This window comes from Seriola aureovittata, chromosome 8, assembly GCF_021018895.1.
Source record: "Seriola aureovittata isolate HTS-2021-v1 ecotype China chromosome 8, ASM2101889v1, whole genome shotgun sequence".
NCBI classification, from domain to species: domain Eukaryota; kingdom Metazoa; phylum Chordata; class Actinopteri; order Carangiformes; family Carangidae; genus Seriola; species Seriola aureovittata.
In genome coordinates this window covers 13,285,146-13,303,875 of record NC_079371.1, presented here as the reverse complement: position 1 = coordinate 13,303,875, position 18,730 = coordinate 13,285,146, and the positions used below count along the sequence as shown (strand labels likewise).

The window sequence follows — 18,730 nt, the reverse complement described above, 5'->3', positions numbered from 1 at the left end:
GTTTATGGGCCTTGCAGAGCAATAGCTACAGCCAGAGCTATAGCCTATTGCCACATTTTATAGTGGGTGAAAACTTATGGAAGAGAGTGAGGGAGAGAGGGAGGGAGGGAGGTATAAGTTTTATGTTTTTATTAATTATGAAAAAACTTTTTTTCTCAATGAGCAATAGGAAGTGATGGGTGCTTCCTTCTACTTCCTCAGTTACTCCCCATTGTTTGATGTAGCCTTCCTTATCTTCTTTTATTAACCTCTAATTATCATGGGTTTTGCTGAGTGGGCATAGCTCAGTTACATATAAATTATATTTTGACGTTTACACCTTAACTTTAATATTCTAATACTCCCTGTGAAACTCAACAACAGTATTCTGTGGTAAACTTTATTTCAAGGAGACTTTGACAGTTGCTGTTGAGGAATGAATAAGCATTACCCATACTCCTGCTGTTCCCCTCCACTGTTCCTCTGCCCTTTCCCCGACAATGTTCCAGTCACAGCCCCACACGCCCTTCCCTCGTTCAGCGATGTCAGGTGAGGATTTGCCACAACAGGCAGAGTCAGTCCATGCTCCAATTCATGCTCACAAAACACGTCCACCTCCTGAGGGATGTTACACTGTCCTGCCAGTCTATTCAGCTGAGAAATACACGCCTCCTGTCGCTGTAATTCCTTCCAGACATCACACAAGATTTTTAAGGTGCCCTCACCGCTGCCATATTTCACATGCACAGACAAACAGAGAAAACTTTTTTTCAAAAACCCATCTAACTATAATATTCACATCAAAAGAGTTAATGAGTGATCTCTTCCCAGCGTGACTCCACGGCTGGGTGATGATAAGTGGACAAAATCAATCTCTTTGCTCTGTGGAAAGGTGCAGCTGAAGCTAACGTAAGACTTCAGGAGTCTGAGACAGCCAATTAAATGGGAATCTTCCAAACGTATGTTCCTTTTAGAGAAGAATTTACTCTTTGTTTTTATGTGAGTGTCTGAAAATCCGAACCTGTCCTTTGAGTCTCAAATACTGTGCCTATAAAATTCCACAACTTGATTGGTTTATATCTTAACTCCATTTGGAAATTTTCTGGCAATGTTTGACACAGTAAAGATGCTGTATTAAATTATCCTCTTTTTTTATATAAATGTAAGTAGTTCTAACTCTCCTCCAACACTGGCTGTGAATAACTTTACAGATCGTCACACCAGCTGTAGCGGCTGTGACAAACAGCAGCCATATGAAACAACATAAAAACCCCTTTATCCTAACATAAATCACATGGCTCAAAGTTGAGTCCAAAGACACAACTGCACTTCTAATAAACTTGCCCTGAGCCAGGAGTCTTTGCCATGTTCTGCCTGTTGTTTCCTGGTGTCCATTTCAAAAGAAATTAGCTTCCATGTGGGCGAAGGGATCCAGCCAGTGGCAGTGTCTGCTTTGTATCTCTCTCTAGGATCTACACAGAGAAAGGGCCCAAAGTGAGTCTAAAGTTAACTTAAAAATCGGTTCATTTTTACTTTCAAGGACTCGGACAGTACCTTGTAATGAACAGTATGCGCTGTCATGATTTCTTGCTTTCTACTGTGAGGACACTGCCCTGGAAGCATAGGAGGAAACTGACTTCTTTGTGTGTCTATTTGTCCTTGTCAAAATGATTAGACACAGGGGGTTTAAAGATGGATGGATGGATGGCACAGAGCAGTCACACTGAGATCAGTCAGTATAACAGAGTACCAAGCCCTGTGTGGGATTCATACAGAAAGTGGTGGAGAGGACGGATGGACAGATGGGATGATGAATGAAGACAGCAGTGCTGTGTGTGTGGTATTCTATCATTACATTTACATTAAGTCATTTGGCAGATGCTTTTATCCAAAGTGACTTACAAGAAAGAGACAACACTAAAGTTCCAGATATTTAGATCTGCAGCCCCAGTAGTACAATCAATAAATAAATACATTTTACATACAACATGATCACTCTCTCTGCTGATGTTTAACTTCCACCTTCCGCCTTCTCTCAAGGGAATAAGGAAACCTGGAACTGAAACGTGGTTTGAGAAATTTCTGATCAATCTTTCATGTGCAAAGATGTTTTTTTTCACTCCAGTGACAACTCATCTGCACTCAAGTTCAAGTGAAGAGCAATTACTTTATTTTCTCACTGGGACTGAGCACATCTAATATGTCCTTGTTTATTTCCCATATCATATTGACTCAAACGCATTTTTTTTTCTCCAGTTATTGTATAACATTGGCAGCACTTAAGCAGTAAAAGATTCTCCCCATCTATCTTCTGTTAGGAGAACCTGTTGGTAAAATAGAAAACGATACACTTCTGTCCCAGGGGAAGTTGCTAATTCTGGAGAGCAGCGAACAAAACAAAACAAACCCTCTCCACATGAAAGGCCTCATGAATATTTATGAGTGATGATCACAATGGACTATTATTATCATTACACCTCACTTCATGCAGGAAATGTAAAACCAGCGCACAAATGAAAGAAGACGTCTTAAACCTCATTCTTGTTTCATTTTTTTGGGGTAAAAAACCATGAAAATTATTCTTTTCTTACTTGATATATAATAAGATGTTAATATGTCGGCTGTTTTGCAGCATATTTCATCATCGCTTTTGCCATTTTTTAATGAGATTTTTGGCAAAGGCACGGAATACAGAGAGTAAAGTGATGTTGGCTACAAAACATTATATGGTGCCAGAGAGACACAACAGATCTCCTGGGATTTTCATGCACAACAGTGTCCAGAGGATTTTACTCAGAATGATGAGGAAAACAAAAAAAAAAAACATTCAGCGAGCAGCAGTTCTGCAGAAAGAAACACCTTGTTGATGAGAGAGGTCAGAGGATAATTGCCCGATTGGTTGGAACTGACAGAAAGGCTATGGTAACTCAGGTAACCAGCTTTTACAACTGTGGTGAAGAGAAAAACATCTCAGAATGCACAACACATCCAACCTTTGAGGTGGATGAGCTACAACAGCAGAAGACCACATCAGGTCCCACTCCTGCCAGCCAACAACAGAAATGTGAGGCTGCACTGGGCACAGATTCACCAAAACTGGACAGGTGAAGACTGTAAAAAACGGAGCCCATGGTGTGATGAATCTGGATTTCTGCTGAGGCACAGATGGTAGGGTTGGAATTTGGTGTCAACAGCATGAATCCATGGCCCCTGCCGTGTGTCAACAGTCCAGGCTGGTGGTGCTGGTGGTGTAATGGTGTGGGGAATGTTTTCGTGGCACACTTTGGACTCCTAACCCTAATCAGTCATCATTTGAATGCCACAGCCTATCTCGGTATTGTTGTCAACTACACAAATGACTCTTAAGCGTACCTCCTTTTCTCCCTAAAGAAGTCTATAGTGAAGACCAGGTTGTGTACAGAGACTGCTTCCTTCCTGTGAGTATTATATAAGCTCTGATTAAGCCCTTTTCTTAACATTACAATTTAATGATGCCTTGCTGTTGCCAAAACTTTAAATGTTCAAACCCTGTGTTTGCTGTCAGTTCTGCTCTCCTCTGTTATGAGTGTATGGTGTTTTCTAAAAGATAGCAAAAGTAGATTAATAACTGTCTGAATTCATTCATTCACTTAAAAGCTCTAATCCCCGACAACCTACTACCACTGCCTGTGTTTAGCTGCTTTTATTCTATCAGAATTTTTGTGGGTCTTTACTGACATCTAATGGACAAAGAGTGAAAGTGGTCTTTACTTTCATATTCTCATGTTCAAACAAACAACATCTTGTTATTTCCTGCATGAAAGTTTCCCAAATTTCTGATCTACTATCTCTTCGGGTGCAAATATGACCAATAAAAACATATAAGTCCGTCTCCAAAATATTTACCTCATAACTCTACATTTAAAATTCAATTTCTTTCTTTAGTTTCGTCATTACAAGATCATTTTGTCCATCTTACAGTATATCCATTTTTCAGTTTCAGAGTTTCAGAGTTAACTTTGTTTGATCAAAGATCTCCTTCTGAAGTAGGAATGATGTTTATTACACATAAGTAAAATTTATAAAAAGTTTAAGGCAACACTGGTTTTCACAAGCTGCTTTTTAACCTTCAGTTGGAGATGAGGATGTAATGGAGGTGCCTCCTGGACAGACACACCCAAACCAGCCGTGAAAACCAGATAGCAAATGTCGCTCTCAATTTCAGAACATGAGGCTTTCTGCCAAAGCTGTAGACAAGAAAATTAATTTTTCACAATAGCCATGTCAATATTATCTCTATAAGTAATCACTTACAGCCGCTTTGCTGCGGTGGGAAATGCTTACTCCTTTCCTCCTCCAACTCAGTTTGTTCAAACAAACAATTAGACATTGTTCAGCTTCTGAAGATGCATCCTCCAACCAATTTGCAGGATGTTTGTTGTATCAACGAAGCTATGCTGTATCCCACCTGTTCAGATGGCTGTCAGGCTCCTCAAAGTGTTTGAGAGACAGAAATATTTCAGATCTTGCCAATTACTGCAGATATTTACAGATTATTTGAGATTTTAAAATATACAATATGGACTACTATCAAAACAATCACAGCACAAGGTTCATTTAGTGGCTCCTCTAAAACTTTTGACTGAATAAAATCTTCTTCAACAGAGGGAGTTGCCCAGTTGTCATGGAACTGATGTTTAATTTTACATTTTTCTTAGCACTGAATACTTCTTGTCCATGATGCTTTAAAAGCTTCAGAACTTCAAAGTCAAGCTCTAATTCTCAGTCTCAATATATTATACTTCAGCTCAATTCTTCTTGTTTTTTTGTTTTTTATTGATTATCACTGCCTAAATCACGTATCTCCACACTGGGCTCTGATTCACATCTGTACAGGGACACTCACCCGAGGTGAAATGGACAGTGATTATAAATACACATCACCACGTCCTCACTAAAGTTAACATGAACCATATTGAAAATCCATTTGGAGTTCAATCATTCTGCACAAGTCAGTCACCTATTCAGTTTCAGTTACATGCTGAACCAGGTTTAACATCCATGACTTAGAGGCACCTTCTTTTGGTCAATATATTCTTCCTTTATCAGTACTGACATTGACATACCTTTAACATGTACTTTTAACTGGTGTTGATATTATATGACCATGTTTAGGGACTTTCTAGATCATAATCTATCTATGTCAGAAACCCTGACATAGACATGATATCTCATGCTCTCGTCTAGTTCAGTCTTGTTACAAAGAACTTTGGATGTGGTTATGCTGGAACTGTGCAAAAAGTCAAACACAAGTAATCAATCACACATACACACAAACACATCTGCAAGCGCACTTGTGCACAAAATTATGCACACTGTTTACATACTGGTGCTGCAGTCCACTGCTTTGAAACCAAAAGCCTTTTCTCTCTCTCTGTCTAATCCACTGTTAATTCTATGATTATGTATCTGCATACTAAACAACTTCTGGTATAGACCACACAGATATATCAGTTCTGATGTTGAGGCGATATTTATTGAAATACTACATGTAAATTCCATATCTGACTTATCTGTTCTGAGGAAAAAAACAAAAGAATTTCTTTTATTCATTCAATGGCCATATTGTAAATACAACATATATTTATTTATCTTTGTAGTTAATTGTTTTTAATTACGACCAAAGGGATGTCTCCTTTTTTGGATTAAAATTGTGTTGGCAGTACAGCACAAAAATTAAAAATTCATATTAAAATCAAACTAACAGTAGTAGTATTTGTTGGCATATTGCTACATTTCCTGGCACATCACCGCCATCAAATGTCTATCAGTGAAATAGAAGGAACACCTTTTTTCTGCAACAAAGAAAAAAATGAAAATACATTCTTGCATCATATCAATACCCTCACTAAACTGAACCACACCAAAGTTTGCTTGTATGCAGAACAAGACCTGCCTTTTCAGGCAATGTTGGTACAGCTGAATGGTCTATTTGTGAGTGTTTTCAGAAAAAAAAGTTGGCAGAGATACAACATGACAAATCAAAGTTCACAGCCAATGTCAGCTTAACCAGCTCAAGGTAGGCCTACAGAAGGGAAGATGAAAATTCACTGACAAAGGAAATATGAGTAAGAGGAATTACACTACAAGTATAAAATCTTTACAACCAATGACTCGACAACAGCGTGGTGAAAAACATCACCAGCTCCAGGAAACCCTCTACCCACTCCGCGGCAAACTGGCTGACAACCTGAATGTGTTTGACTGCTGGTACAATAGGAACTCACACCACACTCACTCCAGCTCACACAGAATACACCATATTCAACACCGCTAACCAACATCTTGAGAGAAAGGAAGCAGAAGATCCAGTGGTGCTCTCCTTTTGCACCAATGATCACCTCTGAGTATCCTGGGATCTAAAGAGGAACTACAACAAAAGACAGAAGATGTGCCAACAAAAAAACACTTACATACACTTAAAACAGTTTTAACCATCCTCCACTTATCTGGTAACAGTGTCCCCTCCTGCATAAGGTGGTAAAGGCATTTAAAATCATAGGACAACCACAGCTATTGGGTCTCCACATGAATCACAGTCTGGTTTGGATCGACCACAACAAAGGTCAGTAAAACACTATGAAGGACAGTCAGTCTGCTGAAAAGATCACTGGTGCTGCCCGGCCAACTCTCCAGGAACTGTGCAACTCCAAAGTCAGTAAACATTCAGTCAGGGAAAATCACCACAGACCGGTCAAGCCCTGGACATAAATTATTTGACTTTCTCCCCTCCCTGAAGGAGCTACAAATCACTCGGCACCAAAACAATCAGACATGAGAACAGATTCTTCCTACAGGTTATCACCTCAGGAAACAGGTTCCATTATGGTGTAGCTGCAATGCAAGACAATCCTGTTGTCCAGTGTTGTACATATAGTAAATAATGCCATAGCTCATGTACATTTTATCCTGTAACTGTACACATGAAGGGGAGTTTAGTTTTTCTGTATGTTTGTCTATACTGTCTACTTTACCTGCCTAATCAATACTGGCTATGTTTATCTTTTTGTGCAGTCATTTACATTGCTCTGGCATTTAGTATCGACTGTGTGTACAGCCCACTTGGTAAATAAACTTGTTTATGATTCTGATTATTGCGGATCAAAAGGTTTCCATCCGGGACTATTTACCATCGGTGCTTCTTATCTGTGGAAAAATGAACTTCTCAGTACTCCTCCTAAGATGCTGCCGTATGCTGAAGAATCCCTTAGCAACCCGATTTAGCACCACTTTTTTTATTTAGTCACACTAATGGGGATTTATAAGAAAATAAATAAATAAATTTATTATTAATGGTTAATTAATAATTTGGTTGTTGTTTTTCCTACTTCAGTGGACCACATCTTGACCACAATCCATTTAAAAACTAGTTATTGTCACAGCTGTAGTCGTGATAGATTTTTGTAAAATAAATGAATAATAATAACAGATCAAATTAAATGTAAATAAAAAAATGTAGAATGGTTTACTAACGTTGATATATTTTGTTAATTTTTTTTTTTTTTAACTGCAACTTAAGGGACTATTAAAGCAGCAAGACAACTCAATAACTTATAACTATTCTATAAAAAAATTACTATTATGTATGACCTTCATATAAAGCCCTTGGTAGCTTGATATGCTTTATTTCAACCCCCATATTTAGCATTCATAAATACTGTATGAATAAATCGTTCATAACACGCTATACTACACTATATTGTAGGTTATCACAGTCTCTCCTATTTATTTTTCACCATGGCCTTGACCACATGGGCAACTTCTGCACACGTGTATCCCCGAGTCACTGAAAAACCTGCCTTACGAAAACGGCTGCATACTGTGTTACAAACTGTTAGATTCCCTGTTTCAGTCTTAACACTAAAAAGCTGCAGTGACACTGCAACTTTCAAGTCAAACTGCACCTGTAGTCTCTGTCGAGTCATACGAATAATTTCATTATCAACGAAAACGCCCGATAACTGCGCCGCGTGCATGGACTCTTGTGTTTATGGGTCTGATCAAAACATGTCAACACGAAAGGTTCTGTAGTGTAAGATTTATTGTCAGGGTCGGCCGCTCAGCAGTCACTGCTCTCCACCTTAACAGCGCTGAGGTTTTCAGCTGCACTATGAGGCAATGATGCAATCGGCGCATGCCACCGACTATTTCCTACGTGTCAGCACATCTGAGGCGGGATGAGCTGTGAGCCGGCGAGGGAGACCAGGAAACACACAACGCACCACAATTCATCATAAACCAACCACCGCGCAAAGAGATGTGAGTGTAATTTACTGACACACTAACGTATCTGCAGATGTGTCTCTCTCTGAGATCTTTTATAGAGGTCTATTATGTGTGCACATTGTCAGGTGAATCCCGGCCATAAACATGTCTCTGATAATCTACAGACCCTTATTATTCACGTGCTCCCCCTCCCCTCCCCTATCATCAAACTGGGCGCATCCTAATGGTCGGTTTCCTACCTGGCGACCACCTCCTCCACGCACCACGATCGCCCTGTTATTTAAAGAGCGCCCACACAACGTGGAACCTGCGCTCTGTCAGACAAAGGATACTTACAGTGATCTACGTATAATTAAAACTATTGTTAATTGCCAGACTGAATGGGCATTGTTGACTAATTTTACATTAAATTCAAATCAGCCAAAGACCACCATGGAAAAAGGTATGAGCAGAGTTATAACTGAATTCTGTCAGTGGTGAGAAGTTGAAATTACTATTGAAACGTGGATGTGAGCCAGTTGATGCAACTGATGGCACCCAAGTGTGAACGTTGTTGAAGCTTGTATGTTTTGTTTTGTGCTGCTGATGGATGTTATCCTGTACTCTGAGCTGTAATGTGTCAGTGATTTGACTGAAGCTGTCATTTGATCCCAGTAGCTTTGTCTGCTTGAATGTTAGCCTGCACTTATCCCAGTGCTCAGTGTGTAACCTGGTAGGGGACTGTGAAGACATTTACTTTTCCACTGTCATCACCTCTTTACAAGAAGATTGGAGTTTAGTGGCCACTTTACTGTGCTGTGCTGCTGGCAGCTTAGCAAAGTCTGGTGTTTGGGTTGTCTGTGGCTAAAATAAACTTTTTTATAAACCAGGAGTGCATGATTGCATCATGTCCTGCAGCCTATTGCATTATCTGCTGATGCACATTACAAACAAATGGATTCTTTGGCTTTCTGGCAAAGCTGATGAATGACTTAATAGAAAGGTTTGCAGTATTTGTCATTAAGCATTTCAGGGATTTTTTTTTTACTCATTTACAGTTACCAAGCTATTTTAACAATGAGAACCTATTGTGTCATGGAAGTAGAATATAGTGCATGTCCTATTGCCAAAAGCATGTAAAACATCCTACGTTTTAATAGCGAACAAAGTGAAACAGTTAAATTCTGGGCAAATCTGCCTCATGATGTGCCACATCAGTGTATTGTTTGAGGTTACTTAATCATGTTTGACTAATGGTTAATCTGTGTGCCAGACATGACCTCTGTGGCATTTATCTTTGAAGAATTTTAGGTCAAAAGTTATGAATTAACATAGAAGTTTTACTTTTAACTTGAATGAAAGTAACATGAGTTGTCTGCTTCTTGTTTGGATGTTTATTTTAGGATGTAACTGAACTGAAGAGAAACATAATGAATACTTGTTTTTGTTTACTGAACTGTTTGATAGATGATTCACAGGTAAGGATCATTGAACTTTGCCACATATTCCCAAGGATATACATGTAGAACAATGACTTGTGTTGTTCAAAAATTAATTGAAACTAAATTGATAGCTTGTTATTGTATGCATGGGGACCCTCATCTGATTGTAGTCTCTGATACTATACTCTGATTTTACAGTTTAGCTAAGCATGGATTTCTGCTTCATCAGTGTCGGTTGTCTGTAGCACTAATTTCTATCTATTTAATTATTTATATGTCATTATCATTGTCTCACTGCATATCCTTGTTCCATTTTTGTTTGACCAGGCCGCATGAAAGTCCCTCCTCTTAAACATCATCTTTGTGTTCTTGTAAATATTAATATTATATTAAAGGTAGAGTAAGCAGTGCTGGAGCAAGAATGTTGATATTTTTCAGAAGCTCCGCCCCCCCCAAATACATGGACGACCATTACCAAAGCACCGACACAGTGGTGGAATCCAGACAGACAGCATGAAATGCATACAGCGTAGAAGTCAATAATCTTTCTCACCAAAACCTTATAATATAAAATGTCATCAAACAAATGGCATGCACACAAACACAGCACCATAAACACAGCGGAGTAAAAACTAAAGAGAGTTAGTTGTAAGATTGTTTTGTAGCTGAGTTAACAAGGAAGTTACCTGGCATAGCATTTCGAATCATGCATCGAACCAAATAAATCCACTGTGCTAACTTGTGGTTTTAGGTCTTTGTGACCATAAAACCTTTTGCACATTGTACGGATAAATAAATACATAACATGATACAGAGCAAACAACAAGACAGCAAACCATTGCTGCAGGTGCTGCTGCAAAACTAACATGCAGAGAGGACAAAACGGTTTCCCATAGCCAGCGCATCCATCTTCAGACAGCTATAATCACGACTCTAAAGCTAACATCACAGAAACAGCATATTTTGGCAAACTATAAAGTGAGCCAAATGTCTGTGGGCAAGTAAGTTAACAATACCAAACACAAATGTGACACCAGTACCTGCTTGCTGACTAACCAATTTGAGTTAGCTATCATAAACGTTAGCAAACGAGACATAACAACACCTATTGGCAAAGCTAATGTTACCCACCTGTCCAGCAGAAACAGAGCAAACTCTGCATCCATCTTCAAGTCTTTCAACTCTCTCAGGTCTTTCCACCATAGTTGGAATGGCCACCGTAAATACCAGGAACAATCGCAGTTGGCCGCTGCAGCAGTGGGTTGGTGTACCTTCAAAACATCCATAAAATTAATTAAGTTTTTATCGGTCCCATCAGCCTCTTTCCTCACCATCTCTGTGTGCCTGTCATTTGGGGCGCGGGCCAGTTGCAGCGTGGAGTATATTCCACTGTCATGCCGTCACCAGTAGCAAATTTCTTCCATGTGCTCGCCATTTACCTCCAGTCTCTGCACAGGTCTCTCTTCCCAATCAATCCTATTTAAAAACTAAATTTGATAAAAAAAAAAAGTGTATTAGATTACAATCCCTTACTCTACCTTTAATAGTATTGCTACTGCCCCTACACACAAATTTCTGCCTACCTCACCTGCACACCTGTGTGCTTCACAGTTCGTAGCAACATGACAGCGTTTTGGAAGGAGCACTCACAGGCCGCCACAGTGGAGGAGATGATGCTGGACTCTCGGGCCAGGGAGCTGACTCAGCATGAGCTGCCTGAGATCCTCTCTATGCTGCCCTGCCTGACCGGATACAAAGTGCTGGAGCTCGGAGCTGGCATCGGGTGAGCATACAGCTGCATTTGTGCCTGTGTAGTAGTGGATTGTGTGTGATCAGGGTTTAATTAAGGTCGCTATTTAATTTCAGGGCCTGTAGCAAAAGACATGAGAGTGAGTCTGATAAGGTTCCCATGCAAGATGTAAGGTTCTTAAGAAAAGCTTTATAAACAAGAGCCGTGATGCTCCTTTCTTACAAAGAGATACAGCCAGCACAAGTTATTTTGCCTGGACCACAACAGAGAGCCAGCCCTATAATCAGTAATGTCTGTGAGTGACTGACTAAATGATCCTATTTGAGTGATCTTATTTCCACCATTGGTCAGCCAAATAACAAGTGAGGGTTTTTTCCCCATTGGCCATTGCTCTTTCAAAATGAATTGGCGCCAATAGTTTCTATTAGTTTACAGCCTGCAGCGTTGCTAATATAGCGCATTTGACGCTGGATTTAGGATTTTTTTTAAAACAAGACAAAGATGTGGCTGGACCATGTATGGGCTTTGGGCTAAGGGAGCTAGAGGGAAACCGCAATGGCGCTTGCAATTCATTTTGACTCGTCTCCATTACGGCAAATAAACAGCTTTGCATCATAATGTACCATTATTACTACAGGAGGCAGCGGAATAACAAAAACAGCAGAGTGGGAAAGAAAGAGTGAAGTCATCGGTAACTGCTAAGCTAAAGAAACAAGCAGATCTGAATATCGTGTAAACAACAGTAACACCAGAAACCGGAAATGAGCCAGTACACTTAGTGCAGCACATCTGCACAGCGCTAAAAGTTAAGAAATAAAGTGTCTTTGCCCACTGAAACACTAGAGGACTTTTAATTTGAAACAATTTCAGGAACTGTTGAGTTTGTATTAACAGCTGATGCATCAACTTTAACACGGTAAACAGGGGCATCTGAAAACGCCTTACTAAATTGCTGTAAGATCAATTTTATCAAACAGAGGGAATTTGAAATACAAGTGTGCCTCAAATAAACTCCTATTACCTTCTGCAGTTGAGGTAAATCCCGGTCACTTTTTAGGAAATAGCCTACAGTTGTTGAAAACAATAGTGGATCCCAGAAGGAGACTGCTGTGAGACAAAATAATGAAAGATATTCTGTCGCTTCTAACTTTCACACGGAGTGACCATTCTACAAGTTAATGGTACAAGTAAATATAGCCGAAATCACAGCACAGTTTTTGTCTCTAACTTACTTGTTTGATGTTTTGTCAGACGATGTCGCGGAAATAAAATCGGGATATTAGCAAGGGCAGGGTAGCAACACGGAAATGGCTTAGAAGGTGTTGTAGTTTTAATGGGCCGCATTTCAGTCACTATTTCAAACTTGTTCCGTTGCCTGACAACATAAACAGAAAAACGTGTGAATGAAAACAACTTTCTTGGAAATCCGGCCATGTTGAGAGACTATAGTATATGTGAGCACAGAGAGTAGGAGAAACGTAAACAGATAAAGGGCTGAGACTAGGCAGAATGCAATTAAGACGTGATGACGTCAGTTGTTTAGAGCTGCATAGATATACAGTAATACTGACATGTGTCTTTATAGTCGTTACACCAGCCACCTGCTGACCAAGGCTGCCCATGTGACGGCTGTGGACTTCATGGAAAGCTTTGTGGAGAGGAACAGACAGGAAAATGGTCACCATGGCAACGCTACTTTCATCCGAGCTGACGTCACAAAGCTGGATATCCCCCCAAACAAGTGTGTGTTAAGATGTCTGTAGCTTACTAACACTTTATGTCTTTGTTTTTAACCACAATAGCAATGTGTCTGTAGGAGCGGCAGTGTCATTCTGTTGGTCTGTCAGTTGTTTGATCGACCCATCACTTTGCTTCAGCCTGAAATATCTCAAAAACTATTGAATGGATTGCCATGAAATTTTTTAACTTCCAGTGGCAAGTCATTCAGGCCACTAGTGGATGAATACCGAACAGAAACAGACTAGCACCCCCTTGTGGCTGTCAGGTAACAGATACATGAAATATTTCTAAACTGCATCAAAATCACACTATTGTCTTTATTTAGACAAAAGAAAATAAGTTACACTTTAGTTAAATTATGGTTTATACTTGTCATGTTAATGATGAATACAATTTAACGCACCATTTTCTTTTTCGACCCATTCTTTCCAAAATGTATCATTATTGAGGAGCATTGGTGCCTCCAATCACTAAATACTTGACATTCTCCACAATTGAACTATCTCAAGCTTCATGAGAACAAAGCAAACCAAGTCGTACTGTGGTCACAATACCTGTCTGATGTAGGTTCATATAGGCAAAGGCGCTTGCATACAACAAGGACTCCATGTTGTTTTGGCATTTATGACCAACTTCCAGAGTCGGCAAGTGGCGTCAGTGTTGTTGCAAGAGATCAGAGAGCAGAATACTACACTCAGAGTAACACTATACAAAAAACATATATTAAAATAAAACAAATGCGGTTAATGCTCCTGGTGTGTTCAATCTGCTTCTCAGCATTGACTTCATCTTTTCCAACTGGCTGCTGATGTACCTGAGTGACGAGGAGCTGAAGTCCTTCATAGAGAAGATGCTTGGCTGGCTGCGGCCCGGTGGCTTTCTCTTCTTCAGAGAATCCTGCAACCACCGATCAGGTACTGAGCTAATATTTAAATGTCCATATCTGTCATACATCATATTCAGTATTTAAACATTTACAGTAACTGAATCTGAAATAAAGCTGTGACAAATTTAAGTTTTGCAGTCCAGATTCAGTTTCTGCATTCTTTATATATCATAGTCTGCTGTTACAACTGTTAAGCAACAGTCACCGGTTTATCTTTTTCTTATACATTAACGAGAAAGATTTGTTTCAACTTGTAACTTTCTTCCAAGGTGACAGCAAGAGGGACTTCAACCCCACCTGCTACCGCACTGAGGCACAATACAGCCACCTGGTATCATCAGTACAAGTGGAGGGGCCTGAGGGGGGCCAAAAGTTTGGTTTCGACATTGTGTTGAAAAAGAAAGTTCAGACCTATGTTGAGGTAAAGTCCTTTAAGCTTTACTAAATTATTAAATGAGACTTGAACTATAACATAGAAGGGCATACCAGTATGTGATGTTGGCGTGTCAATGTGCAGTTAAGCCATCTCACTTGCCCATCTTCCCTCTCTACCCACTCCCTGCCCCCCCACCTGCATCCTCTCCATCACCTCCTCATTGTCCTCCTGTTCCAGATGAAGAACAATCCCAATCAAATCTGCTGGCTGCTAGAGAAGGTTCCCCGCTCCTCAAACAACCAGAATGGATTCAGCACCTTCCAGCAGTTCCTGGACAACCAGCAGTACACCAGCCGCGGTATCCTGCGCTATGAGAAGATGTTTGGGGCTGGTTACGTCAGCACGGGCGGGCCCAGCACTACCAAGGTAGGAATAAAGGCTGGACGACCCCAGCTTTACTTTGTGTTTATTGCTAATACACAAATTTCAGCATGCTAAACTAAGACAGTGAACATGGTATAAACATGTTAGCGTGTTGACATTAACATTTAGCTCAAAGCACTGCTGTTCCTAGGCACTGTAAACCCTCAGTCTTGTTATCAAACAAATAAATGACCATGACTTTTATTGAAGAAGCTTTATCAGCCGATACTACTCTTTTCTCAATCTGTTGTCTTTGAAAGTTTCTATTATCTTTGTGTGAGAGAAGCTGCGCTTTCATTCTACAATGCACACAAGGCCACATGAATCAATACATACATCAGACCTTGGAGTGTTTAATTCAGTATTAATATAGAATAATTTTCATGACTAACGACTAAGAAAAGTGAGATGTGATAACTTATTTAAAACTCCTACATTTCAGAAATAAAGGTAATGTTGTGGTATATTACTGTACAACTTTTTTTTCCAAGATGGTTCAAAGAATTTATATGTGAGTCATGAATGAAATAATGAAAATACAAAAATTAACATTACAGTATAAAACCTGCACCCTTCATCCTAATCATCCTTGGAGATAATGGGGGCTTTAAGACAGAACTATATGGGTCAATCTTTCAGGGCTTTCATTAAACTAAAGCTTTTGCAACATGTGCTAACAGGAGTTTGTGGATCTACTGAACCTGAAGCCCGGACAGAAGGTTCTTGATGTTGGCTGTGGCATCGGTGGAGGAGACTTCTACATGGCAAAGGTAAGAGGCAGGGAACTGGAGGCAAGGAATCTGGCATAGTTAGGGTGATACTAATAATGAAGATAGAGAGATGTTATAATGATTAGAATGATTGCAACAACTGTAATGATGGCAACGATAATGTCCCGTTTCAGACCTTTGGAGTGGAAGTGCTTGGCCTGGACCTGTCAGACAACATGGTGGACATCGCCATGGAGAGGGCGATCACTGAGAAGCTGCCATCAGTACGTCTAAATGTTCCCTAATCCTATTGGTTTAAACACCAAGGATAATGGTTTGATTAATGTTTTTTTTTTTGTTTTTTGTTTTTTTTTATCAATAATGGCATGTACTCTACATCAGGTCCAGTTTGAGGTGGCTGATGCCACTAAGAGAACGTTCACAGAAGGTTCCTTTGATGTGATCTACAGCAGAGACACGATCCTACACATAGATGACAAACTGGCCCTCTTCAAACGCTTCCATGTGAGCATTTTCTCTCATTTTTAGACAACTGTATTAAGTCAAAACTTTTGATTTCAATGATTTCCAAACCATTTTTTTAATTTGTTTGGAGAGCAAATCTGGTAGATCTTACAAAACATAAACAAAAACTAAACAAAAGCAACATTTTGATGTCATATACAGTAGGGGTGTAATGATTTGTGGAATTAAAAGTCTATGATCTTATGGTGTAATACCAGCAGACCGAACAGTAACCCCTAACCCTGCAGGTGCAACCGGTTGAGCTGTTATTACGTTACAATGTAACAAAACTCATTTTCCATTTCACAGTTCACACTATAAAGTATGTAAATCACCAAATTATTATTCTATTTAAAGTTAGGACAGGCAAAATAAATGTTTAAATATGACACATTACACCTATGTTTTGTGTGTCGTGTGACTATTTTGGTCCAGTCATGATCGAGTTATCGTGCCTGCACAAAAAAAACACAAAAAAAGAGGTATGATTGAGAAATTGAGGTCTGAATCAAACTGAATTTGGAGAATTCTTACACCCCTACTATACAGATTTCTTGTTTTCCCTTTTTGTCGCTTTATCCGGTCTAACTTTCTTTACTTGTTTTTCATTTCTTTCTTTGCTTCCAGTCATGGTTAAAGCCAGGTGGCCAGTTGCTTATCAGTGACTACTGCTGTGGCGAAAAGCCCTGGACACCAGCGTTTGAGTCCTACGTCAAACAGAGAGGCTACGTCCTTTATACACCCTCACAGTATGGCAAGGTAAACAAACAGTACAGTCTAATTATGTAAGAGTTTGTTCAGCCCTTTGGTCCTCTTTACAAATATGTGACGAGAGGATTGGCATACAGTACCAATTACTCTCAGTTTCAGTGTCTGGGACACTGTTGTGTCTGTTCTCAAACTTTACCATCCAATATATCAACTTACTGACGGCCATCCACTTTATGCCCAAAGTAAAAGGGTAAACCTTCCAAATATCCCAAATTATTTTTAATGCCGTGGCAATAAATCAACCAAGCCACCGTATATGTTGATATATGCTTATCATAGATTTATCACTATTTTTGTATGTGGTGTGTGATGAATTACAATAATTGTGAGTATAGAAATGTGTGTAATAAATATACTAAATTAAACTCTACGGTATTGACATTGCCTTTAAAATCTAATATACGCTGGGCTTTATTCCTGGCAGCCATTTGTTTTGGTTCTGGTTTTATTTTTCCAAAATGATAATGCATTTTAAATCATTGTGTTGCATCTATTTTGCCACACTGTCGGGAAACAAACAAACAAACAATAAGGAAATGTTGCAAAAGTACAGAAATCTTGTTTACTTGGATTGATTACTGTAAACCACTGCAGCAGCCTCTAAAAATGGTCAACAGTGGAGCTCTATGATGGCCTCATAGAAAACATTTCACTTTCATGAGGCACACCATACAACACCAGACAGACATGTCTGCTTTGCAGTGGCCAAAGGTGAAAACTTTTGGGAAAGAATTAGATAAGCATATTGGGTAAGTCCTTAAAAGTCAAAGTCTTCTCCCGTACACAAAACCTTTGTGTGACTGTGCCCTCTGTGTTGCTGATGTGTTACTGCTATCCATCAGCTGGTGGTGCTGTTGCCACTCTACTTCACCCCTTCTGTATCTCCTGTAGTTCATTCAGGAGGCTGGTTTCTGCAACGTTCGGGCAGAAGACCGAACAGCCCAGTTCATCCAGGTGATTAAGACAGAGCTGCAGAGAGCAGAGGCCATCAAGGATGAATTCATTGAGGTTAGCATGCACACTTCAAAATTATGTCAACAACACAAGGTTATACTTGCACCCACATCATGTCATTCATTAACTTAAAAAAAAACAAAAGAAACTAAATTCTTTGGATGACTGCTCATGGCCTCTGCCTGTGTCCCCTGCAGGAGTTCTCTGAAGAGGACTATTTCACAATAGTGAATGGATGGAGAGAAAAACTGGAACGTTCCAACAGTGGAGACCAACAATGGGGACTCTTTTATGCAATGAGGAATTGAGTGATTGCACTAAGAATAGAGACGATAATAAAAGAAAAAAGGAATGCTTAATTCCTTCTTTCCCTATTGTCTATGGTTTTGTCTTTGATAAGTTTCAAAGAATTAAAAGTAATTAGACAAAATGCTGTCCATGTGCTGAGTAAGCATAGTATTAATATTACAACATTGATATGGTACTGACATGTTGTAACAAAAGCCCATCATTTTCATATATTCAAAATTATATGTGCAACAGTATTTACTGTATAATCTTATTTTGATAACATTTAAATATGAAAATGACAGTATTGTCAATTTTGTTTATGAGATACATAAAATAATAAAAAGACTCATATTGAATAAAACAATATAACAATATTGTTTCATTGCCCAAACCTACATTATGTAAGAAATTCCAGGATCTATCAGGATCTATTTCTCCTCCTTTGAGTCTGAAATATAGTTCAAATTTGATCATCAAAGTTGATCATCTCACAGAAAAAAATATGATATAATACATTGAGCTGTTTTTTTTTTAGTTTGCAGAAACATTCCTGGAATGATGACGAGCTAGTCTGCAGATAGTCATAAGTTTCAAAAACTTGTCAGACTTGTACTTTCCAATGAGCACAGGTGCTGCTTG

At 39.3% G+C, this 18,730-nt stretch overlaps 1 protein-coding gene across 2 annotated transcripts; it reads left to right on the top strand.

Moving 5' to 3' along the window:
* Positions 1 to 8,132: 8,132 nt before the first annotated feature.
* On the top strand, positions 8,133 to 18,465 carry pmt (phosphoethanolamine methyltransferase). 2 transcript variants are annotated; one of them, XM_056383749.1, is made up of 12 exons: positions 8,133 to 8,277; positions 11,277 to 11,448; positions 13,001 to 13,156; positions 13,933 to 14,069; positions 14,311 to 14,462; positions 14,655 to 14,843; positions 15,521 to 15,610; positions 15,745 to 15,834; positions 15,953 to 16,075; positions 16,703 to 16,834; positions 17,738 to 17,854; positions 17,998 to 18,465. In XM_056383749.1, exons 2-12 carry the CDS (start codon positions 11,288 to 11,290, stop codon positions 18,106 to 18,108), a joined length of 1,458 nt encoding a protein of 485 aa, XP_056239724.1. In that variant the 5' UTR covers positions 8,133 to 8,277; positions 11,277 to 11,287; the 3' UTR covers positions 18,109 to 18,465. The 2 variants fall into 2 exon arrangements, with proteins under 2 accessions (XP_056239724.1, XP_056239723.1); XM_056383748.1 differs by lacking the exon at positions 8,133 to 8,277 and adding an exon at positions 8,527 to 8,686.
* Positions 18,466 to 18,730: the final 265 nt, after the last annotated feature.